The 10,551-nt window shown below is 44.0% G+C and overlaps 1 protein-coding gene across 8 annotated transcripts in view; it reads right to left on the reverse strand.

Moving 5' to 3' along the window:
- Window positions 1–9,856, reverse strand: part of ATXN2 (ataxin 2) — a 116,312-nt gene extending 106,456 nt beyond the window's left edge. For 2 of the 8 annotated variants that reach the window (XM_077875650.1, XM_077875649.1), the window contains exon 1: window positions 7,409–7,468. Coding sequence is in view for 1 of the 8 variants with exons in the window: in XM_077875644.1 (XP_077731770.1) it covers window positions 8,979–9,205 (227 nt within the window). In the remaining 7 variants the exon portion in view is untranslated. Of the gene's footprint in view, window positions 1–7,408; window positions 7,469–8,978; window positions 9,273–9,766 lie in introns of those variants that run through there. The other 6 variants (XM_077875647.1, XM_077875646.1, XM_077875652.1 and 3 more) reach the window with 5 other exon arrangements.
- Between the last annotated feature and the right edge of the window lie 695 nt (window positions 9,857–10,551).

Genomic DNA, 10,551 nt, shown 5'->3' on the forward strand with positions numbered 1-10,551 from the left:
ACAGTTTGAAAAATATGAAAAACAATTTACCTTTGTGTTGAGTCACTATTATGAGCACATCAACTAACTGCATTATTCTATAAAACAGTAATGCCTCGGATCTTCTAAGGTCCTTAGGGTCTTACGATATACTTTTGAGTATATACCCTATAACCTTAGGGTCAAATGGTATACTTTTGAGTTCTTGTGTCTGTTTTTGACAATTCTCCACTCTCTTAACTTTCTGTGACACCATTATTATTTCTCATTGCTGTCAAGGTTTGCCTCTAAAAGTTTTACCTTTCTGGAGCATCTGGGTGGCTCAGTTAAGCATCTAACTCTTGATTTCGGCTCAGGTCATAAACTCAGGCATAAGATCAAGCCCCGTGTTGGGGTTCATACTCAGCATAGAGTATGCTAGTCCCTCTCGCTCAGCTTCTCCCTCCTCTCACACTCTTTTTCTCAAATAAATAAATTAACCAAATCTTTAAAAAAATAAATTAAATTAATTAAAATAAAGTTCTACTTTTCTATTTCTGGCAATCCATAAATAAAATGCAAGTTATGGGACGCCTGGGTGGCTCAGTGGTTGAGTACCTGTCCTTGGCTCAGGGCGTGATCCCGGAGTCCTGGGATCAAGTCCCACATTGGGCTCTCTGCGAGGAGCCTGCTTCTCCCTCTGCCTATGTCTCTGCCCCCCCCTCATGAATAAACAAATAAAATATTTTTAAAAAACAAGCTATATAAAATCATGTGTAAAATAAAAGCAAATAAACTCTGAAAAGGCCTTGAAGAGCTCTTCCTTTCTGTAAACTGCACAAGCTTCAGCGTAAAAACCATAGGTCTTTTCCCTACCTAATTACCAAGTGTGTTTCAGGAATGAAAATAGGTAACCACGGCGGGGGGGGGGGGGGGGGGGGCACCTGCATGGCTCAGGTCGTGATCCTGGGCTGAGTCCCACATCAGGCTCCCCACAAGGAGCCTGCTTCTCCCTCTCCCTATGTCTCTGCCTCTCTCTGTGTGTCTCCCATGAATAAATAAAATTTTTTTTTTTTAAATTATTTTTGAGCCCCAAAAGAAAAATGCTTGATTTGGTTCAAAACTAGACTTTAAAAAAAATAATAATAATAAAAAAAATTTTTTAAATAGCCTTTTCCTTCTTTTTTAACTAAAACTATAAACTAGATTAATTTTGACTATTTACAGGATTACTAAGAATACTGTTTAATGATTCATAAAAGGCAGTAAGAACATAAAGTGGTAATCAAAAATATCTGACCACAGACAAAACTGTTAAATAAAGCCTCTCAAAGCAATGCTTTCAAGTACAACATTCTGAAGTTCTTATATGCTTAATAAAAATAAGCCACATTCATTTATAATTGCATCACAGACAAGTTTCATACCACAAACTGATGGGATTTACAAAGAAGCCATTATAGAATGCCATTTTATCTAGTTCCCAAAATGCAGTTAGCTATTAATCATGGCATGAAATTGCTATTTTATAGTCACTTCAAGGTTCACAATATGAGCAACCTACATTAGAATATTTTTAAATCAAAAGAAATTTCAGATTTTCACATGACAACAACTGCAAATAATTTTCAGCAAATAAAATCTATGGTTAATAGTTGTGGCAAATTTTCATAAGCCACCCCAGATTCATCACAATACTAAACCATTAAAAATAATAAAACCAAGGACTTAACATTTAAGTAGATTTCATACCACATATATACATAATCCAAAAAGATAAAGAACTAGACCTCCTACTTAGTTGAGGCAAACTTCAAGGTTACAAAAAGATTCCCTGAAGGTCAAGGACTGTCTGTGGTGGTTGTAGTCTCTAAAATAAAGCATAACCTTGTTTATGTCTATGTCTGTGTTTATTTAAAGAATAAAATTCTACAAATAAGTTGCTTTCAGAACGTCCCCTAACTTCTCAAAGCTTAAGGTTTTTTTCCTTGAATTTTAAGATAAGATTTTCTGTTATTTTTTCCTGCCCTTTCTACAGTTTACGGGGGGGGGGGGGGGGGGGAGATTTTTTTTTATAATGATTTTATTCATTTATTTGGGAGAGAGAATGAGCAAGATACAGAGCACAAGCCAGGGGGAGAGGCAAAGAGAGAGGGAGAAGCAGACTCCCTGCCGAGCAGGGAACCAGATGCACACTCTATCCCAGGACACCACCACCACCCCCACCCCCATAACCTAAGCCAAAGGCAGAAGCCCAACTGACTGAGCCACCCAGGTGCCCCTAGGGGGAAAACAGTTTAAAAGATAATGGATGCTTTTGAAGCCAAAACAGTATGTACTATATGATTCCATTTTGTTTCTTCTATATATGTTCACAAAAAGTCTGAAAAGATGAGCTCCATACTTCCAACAATAGTTATCTCCAAGGAAAGACTGTGGATGATTTTAAAGGAGACTGGGTTTTGTTTTTCTGATTCTCTGCACTCTTTTCTAAAATGAGTATTTAAGACTTAGGGTTTTTCAAATTATAAGAGAATTTTCATATATAAATGAGGCAGTACCTGTACAAAGACTGTTTATTAATTTCAAGAATAAATCTGTTGAGTCAACATGGATGGGTGTAGAGGGTATTATACTAAGTGAAAATAAGTCAGACTAAGAAAGACAAATACCATATGATTCCACTCTTAACATGAAATCTTTAAAAAAATGAACAAAAAGCATAATCAGAACTATAAATACAAAAAAGTGGTAGTTGCAGAGGTGGGGAGCAAAATGGGTGAAGGGAAGAGGGAGATAAAATCAGTCACAAGAATAAAAAGCAGAGCATAAGGAAAAGTCAAGATATTTTAATAATGATGTAATGGGACAGGTGACAGCTATACTTGTGGTAAACGTAGCATAATGCATAAACTTGTCCAATCCCTAGCTTGTTTACCTCAAACTAATGTAACATTATTTGTCAATTATACTCACAAAAATAAGAAAGGTTAAAAATGAAATAAAATAAATAAATTTGTTCTGGACACCGGCTCAAGTACATCTCTCATCTCCATTATACTACAGGCTGCTTAAGATCCGCTGAAGTTCCACAACCATGTTCTATACATATTTTCATGTCACAGCGTCCAAAATTTTATATATATGTTATATATATGAGACATAAAAATCTCTTGAATTAATTGGTGTTTTAAATAACAGAAAAGTGGTTTATGACACCACTGCCTACAAAATTACAAATCTGCTTTGTTTGGCAAGCACCTCAATGGAGACTACTACTATTCTACGTAGAACATTTATCTTCAAAAGTAGAATAAAGTCTTTTTGAGTAGAAAATATACTTCGAGGATATCAAAAAACACATTAAGATACAGTTCAACCTACTTCCAATCATAGGTAATGCTAACAAAGGTTATGCGTTCAAAGTGCCTAATTACAAATTGAAGATTTAGATGCTACAACCTTTCAAAGGCTTGATACCAGCTTCACATTCACTGTTGAGTAAATTTCCTGATAAAAACATCTCTATTTTTGAGGTCTAACATCTAAGCAGGCAAAAAGACCTCAAGAGGAAAGAGCATCCTACTTTTATTTTAGTAACACTCTTGCTACAACATGAAAAAAGACCACTGTATTGACCTCTTAAAACTGTGGTGTGTTAACAGTCATAGATGACCCAGATGTGCTTCAAAAGCAAAAACAAGTACTTTCACTTAAAAACCAACAGTAACAGGTAGGCCTGTTAATAAGCTATTTATATTGCAGCTGAAGTTGTCACAATCATTTGAAATAGCTACAAAAACAGGATTTTGTTCAGGCTCAACTTTTTATATATCAAAATGCAATCACTATCTATCCAAAACAGAAAATTACAATTCCAGGAAAAAAATCTTCTAAAAATTTAAAATCCTTTTCAAGGGATAGAAACACACTTTCCCATGGTGAAAGTAAATTCTAACACAGCTGTCGCTTACACAGGGGGAAAAAGAAAAAAATAGATCTTCCCTTAAGTTGAAACATATGGCTATTAAGTAGCTATGATATAACTTCCCCTGCATAAAATTTGTAAAATTTTAACTCTAATTAGACTCGGAAAATACAAACTTACATTTCACCAAAAAAGGAACACCATGACTGACACCATGAACGTTTTTGACTTCTCAAAATACAAAATCCTTAAACAACTACAGGATTACTTTTTTTGACAAAGATTCGATGTAGGTTTTTGCCCCATCTTAAGAAGTGTATTTTCTGGGCAGTCCCAGTGGCGCAGCGGTTTAGTGCAGCCTGCAGCCCAGGGTGTGATCCTGGAGACATGGGATCAAGTCCAACGTCAGGCTCCCTGCATGGAGCCTGCTTCTCCCTCTGCCTGTGTGTCTCTGCTTCTCTCTCTCTCTCTGTGTCTGTCATGAATAAATAAAATCTTTAAAAAAAAGAAGTGTATTTTCTCTAGGTACTTAGGATGAAAATTAATTCAATTAGGTAAAAATATGTAAGCTCAATAGAAAAACAAAAATGTATCTTTTTTAATAGTCATCTACAGCTTACTTCTGATGACCTCAACATCAATTAATTTTTTTGGTCCGACTGCAAATATTATCATCAATACCCACATAAAAAAATTATAGATGATACAAGTTTAAACCTTATAAACTACAAATGGGGCCGTATGACTCATTAGTGTAAAGAAAAAGCAAATGACTAACAATCTCACCAACAAAACTTTGCTCAAATGTTACCTCTCAAAGAAGCCTCCCCAACCCATTTAAAATTGTAACCCACTCCCTTCCCCCACATTCCCCATATTATACCCTTAATCTGCTCTCCTCTAATCCCACAGCTCCTACCTAATATTATATATAGTTGGCTAATTTAAGGTCTTGTTTATTGTCTAGCTCATCATGTTAGAATGGAAATACCAGGAGAGCAGCTATCTTTATTTATTGGTATGTCCCAAGCCCTTGTAACTGCCTGTACACAGATTTTCAATAAATTTATGTGTTCAATGATGTCGATGTTTTAGGCTTTTCTAGAAGATACTTAAAGAAATGAATGTCTCACATTTAAGTGAAAACGTAATGAAACTTATACTAAATTGCAACAGAATTTCCAAGTTGCAATGAATGCCTTAAGAGAAAGAAGAGAAGTACTAAGCTGAAAATGACTAAAATAAGAAGTTTTTATTCACATTTAATGCTGCATCCAGGGGCGCCTGAGTGGCTCAGTTGGTTAAGCATCTGCCTTCAGATGGGCACATGATCCCAGGGTCTTGGGATGGAGCCCCATATCAAACTCTCTTGCTCTCTCTCTCTCTCAAAAAATAAAAATAAAATAAATGAAAAAGTTTTAAAAATCCTGCATCCAAAAAAATTCTAATGTATTACTTAGGATTAACAACAGGTAAAAGAATTGGGTAGACCCATTATTTCTTTAAATAGGGAAGGGAACGTGGTAGGGGAAGAGATATGGGTTAACCAGCGATAATTCCCAACAATGCCATGAAATTATATGAAAGTTAACAAAAATAACTTGGTCACAGGCTAACACAGGCTAATAAAAAATACTTTTATTTTTAATTTTTTTTTTTAATTTATTTATGATAGTCACACAGAGAGAGAGAGAGAATCAGAGACATAGGCAGAGGGAGAAGCAGGCTCCATGCACCGGGAGCCCGACGTGGGACTCGATCCCGGGTCTCCAGGATCACGCCCTGGGCCAAAGGCAGGCGCCAAACTGCTGCGCCACCCAGGGATCCCAAAAAATACTTTTAGATGAATGAGGGAGATTAATAACAAGCTTCAGAGCAAGTTTCTCAGGACTTTCATTACTCTACTTAGTAAAAGTATGAGCACAATAGTTAAACCATGTATCCTCATTAGTGTTAACAGTTACTGTTTTCAAAGCATCTTCCCTTATATTATTTCATTAAGTCCTCAGAGAAACCAAAATCAAACTCAAAGTATAAATAATCAGGTAGCTAACAAAAGCACTTAATAATGTATTCACTTGACAGTAAGTACAACTTTTCCCTTAAAAATCCCCCACAGTGTTTGACAAAGGAACCATTCTATAGAAAAGCCACCTTCTTGGCAATGGAAACTAATACAAGTCTTCTAAAGAGTAATATGGCACAGCTAGCAAGAACATAAAAATCTTGAAGCCCTTTGACCTAGTAAAACCACTCCTGGGAACTTTCTCTAAAGCAATAATTAGACTAAAACCAAAAGCTATTAGTATAAAGATGTTTACTGCACCACTATCTACAATAGTAAAGATGTGTAAGCCTAAACCCCAATAATAGAAGAATGATTAACCAAAAAACCTTAAAAAAATTGTAATACAATGCTAAAAAAGAAAAAGAAAAAATAACCACAAAATAACATACACATAAAAAAGAAAAGGTAAAAGGCAAAAATAAAAATTGGATTAACAGACTTTAATATTATGGGTATGTTGTTCATAGAGAAAACAGCCACCTTCTAAAACATATGCGATAATTTAAGGCAGAATAAGTTTTTAAAAGCCATGAAAATCCACTATTAAAAAAAAAAAGTCAAACATGATGAAATGTTACAGAAGACAGGTGAATTTCTAGACTTTCAAGAATATTTTACTACTCTAAACACATCAAAACCGATGCTGCATTTTCTTTCTTTACCCTTAGCCCCAGAAACTTATTTTAATTGCTGATGCACACCAACATATGTGAGGAGACAGGAAGCTCTAGAAATTGTAACCAGTTTACAAAGAACCCAGGAGCAGGGGTTCAAAATCCAAAGGAATTCTCAGGTACATTAAAAATCTACAGAAAAATAAAAGTATACGTTATACGAATCCAATAAACAGAACTTCACATATCTATCAAAAAGAATAAGGGCCAGAGTTTATGTCTCAAAGAAAAGAACCTAAAGCAAGGAAAAATTTAAATTAACGTTAAATGTTTATAAAGCTTCAAAGAACAGAAAAAGATCTTTGGTACTAAAACATCCCAAATATTTTTGATCACTCAAGCCAGTCTGGAACAAATTGTTTACTCTAATTTTTAAGCCTAAGGAGAGCCAATGCAACTTAAAAGCCCAAGTTTTAATTTTTATTTGAACAAGTTGGATATATCTGCCAAATTTCTGATACCTAAGAAGAAAAAAACGTGGATCCTTTTCTATAAAAATTATGTACAAAATCTTTCCTTTTTTCACTGGATGGCACTGAAAAAGGGATACTGAAGTTACAGAATCCTAAATATAAAAAGCTGGGAAAATAAGCAGTTTATCTGAACTAGTTGAGCAAGGTTAACATTTGTGGGTGGTTCAGAGAAGGGGCAACCGTGGAGGGGAGGTAGGGTAGAAGTAAAAAAAACAAAAACAAAAACAAAAACAAAAACAAAAAACCACAATGTTCGCCCTTCCCCCTTGAAAGCAGCAGAATTCCTTAAAAATCAGCTCTGATCTACCTTGACCGATAACTTCTCTTGCCACAAATGAAGATTCTTTGGAAATAGACTGCTGAAAACCTGTTTTCAAAAAAAAAAAAAACCTCACTGCATGAAAAAGTAAAAATAGAAAAATCTCCTTATCCCACCTTCTAAAGCCCAGGATGTCTATTTCAGGAAGACCCTCGTCATTGACTCTGCCAACCCCGCCTAGGCCTAAGGGAGGCAAGGCAGTGCAGGCAACACGGATGGGCTCGGGGCACAGGAGAAACGGACTTGCGTGCCCTTGGTGAGTTCTGCCGGCACTCCCCAAGTTAAGGACACTGGCCACAATGGAATGGAGTCTATTGACATTTGCTGCCCCGTTTGAACACTAAGCATTTTCTTAGTTCGTGAAATACGAACTGACAACCACCCCCCCACACACAAACACACACCCCCAACAGGCCTTCCCGCACAAACACACCCTCCAGAATCAGACTCGGTTAGCTGAGGCAACACAGGGCCCCCAATCCCCACCAGAAACCTAGGTTTATGGGGGGAAAGGAAACGACGCAAACACCTGCATCTCTGCCTTCAGGAACCCCACCCCCCCTTGAAATTTTAAAAACTGGGGCGGGGGTTGGGGAAAATGCGCAGCGTGCCCGCTCCTTGCCACCACCATCCCTCTGCGTCCCCGCTCTAGCCTGGACTTCTGACGCACGCCTGGGTCCGGCCCTTGCCCACCACGATTCAGAGGCGCCTTCTCCTCCGCGGCCTCGGAACAGCAATGCGGATCGGCCACCACCCGCGGCGGACAGGCCTTGCGGGGGAAGGAGGGAGGCCGGGAGGGGGCCGGGCACTCCCCACCCCTTCCTCAGGTGGGGGAGGGCGGAACGCTGCGGGAGACTGCACAGAGCCTGACGATTCCAGGAGTTCCGGAGCCCCCGCCGCCGCCGCCGCCGCCTCATTTAAGTGGGGAGCCACCGCAATCCCGTTCTTCGATCCTTCCCAGGGCAGGGGAATCGGGTGGTTACGGACACTGGACGGACCCCCAAGGATTCCAGATGAGCCCGGCGGCTGCCCCTTTAACGGACAGGGGGGACGCTGCCCTAACTTTCCCCCTCCCTCGTTATTCCCCAAAAGGGGAGTTGGCAAGTTTCGGGAGACTGAACCAAAACCTAAAGACCATTCCAGGTTAATATTTAAACGAGGGGTGAGGGCGCTGCCCAAACATCCCCTCCATGTTGGGGTTAGAGGAGGAACGGGAGCTGACAATCGGTGAGACCTGTGAATCCCTCCCGAACACTCCAACGGAGAGGGGGAGGCTGCCCAGTCCTTCCATCTTGACCGTTTGGGGGAGGGGGTGGGGATGTTGCAGGAGGCTGGACACGACCTGACATTCCCAGAGAGATCCCGTAGCACCCCCCACCCCAAACCCCCGGGCTCTGGAGGGGAGTGGGGAGTCCCCCCCCCACTGCGGGCCCCCAACCCACCCCACCAAGCCGGCCGGCCGCGGGGCGGGGACGACCGAGTGGGCCGCGGGGGAGGGGACGCGAGGCCCGGGCTCGTGCAGGCCCGGAGCGGAGGGGGGCTGGGGCGCGACACCCACCTGCCCAGGCCGGGCCGCCCGCCGCCTGCGCTCGCCGCCGCCGCCGCCGCCGCCGAGGAGGAAGCCACTGCCGAGGAGGACGAGACCGAGGACGGCGGCGGCGCGGCGGCGGGCGACGTGAGAAGGCCGCCGCTGCCGCCGGGCTTACGAGCACTGGCGGCCGCGGACGGCGGCTGCGGCTGCTGCGGCGGCTGCTGCTGCTGCTGTTGCTGAGGCTTCAGCGACATGGTGAGGGGCCCATACACCGACCCGCACGCCGGGCGGGGACAGCCGGGAGCCGGGCGCGCCGAGGAGACGCCGGAGCGCGGCGGGGACGCGCGGGCGCCGAGCGGGGAGGCGCGGGATGGCGCGGCCGGGGGGGCGCCCGGGCCGGCGAGGGGGAGAAGGAGGACGACGAAAGGGCGGGGAGGCCCGCCGAAACCGAGGAGCCTCCGGGAGCCGGGCAGGGACGCGCCGCCGCCGTTGCCGTTGCTACCAAAACAGTCTGAGGCGGAGGGAGGCGAGCGCTGCCCGGAGGGAGGGGGGCCGGGGCCGGGCGGGGGAGGGGCGGCGGAGGGATACGGGCCCGGAGCCGCGCCGCCGCCGTCGCCGCCCCGCCCGCCCCGCCGCGCCGGCCGCGGGAGCGAGCGCCGCCCGGGCCACCTGGCCGCGGCGAAGCGGCGTGGTTCGATGGCCGCCGCGGGGCCCCGAGGAGCTGCGGCCGCCGAGCGCATCGGGGGTCTGCCACGCAAGAGGCGCCGCGTGGCGATGCCGGGTGGGCGCGGTGGTGCGGCACGGGGACTCTTTACCGGAAGTCGGAAGGGTCGGACGGAAGCAGAACGTGAGACGACCCCGAGGCCGGGAGGGACACGTGAGGAGCGGGCGCCGCGCTGGGCCGAGTTCGCCGGGGTCGGGTGAGGGCCCGGCGGCCGGCCCTGCCCAGATCCGCCCTCGCCGAGGCGGGTCTGCCCTTCGGGAGGGCGTGTCTGTGTTCGCCCTCAGGGCAGGCCTAGTTTAGAGGACGGGAGGGGAACGTTTTCTCCCGCCCCCCAGTGATCCTTCGGCGTCCTCTAACCGCTGGGCGAGCCCGTGTTTACCCCCACCTGATGCCACCTCGAACGTGGACCGCGAGTGCCTCCAGGGCGAAGACGGTCGTGCTACGTAAGAAGCATCTAGAACACAAGCGTCCCGTAGTTGTCTTTGTGTCCCCAGCACCTGGCACACAGTAGGCCCTCGCCGCGTCAGTGGATGGGTCTAAAGGCAATCCTTTTGGGTTTTTTTTGTTTTTTTTTTTTTTTTCCCTGCCGAGACTAACAGGGTTGGTTGGAATCGAGCAACCTCCTGGGGCCACCTACATCTGGTTACCTTTTCCCCACTTTTTCCACCCCAGCGACACAGTAGCCAGAAAACTTGGGTATCTGACCTTCATTTGAACCCATTTTCCCTCACTTGAACTTCTTTTTCCTCATTCATGAGACTCAAAAGGAAATGTACGTGATTGGTAGAGCTCTGTATAATGGGGTCTCCCTTGGCGGAGACCGAACAGACCTCACAAGAATGTGCGAACTTCAGACCTTGGCCCCTTCAGAAGTTT

Source organism: Canis aureus, chromosome 27 (assembly GCF_053574225.1).
Source record: "Canis aureus isolate CA01 chromosome 27, VMU_Caureus_v.1.0, whole genome shotgun sequence".
NCBI lineage: Eukaryota > Metazoa > Chordata > Mammalia > Carnivora > Canidae > Canis > Canis aureus.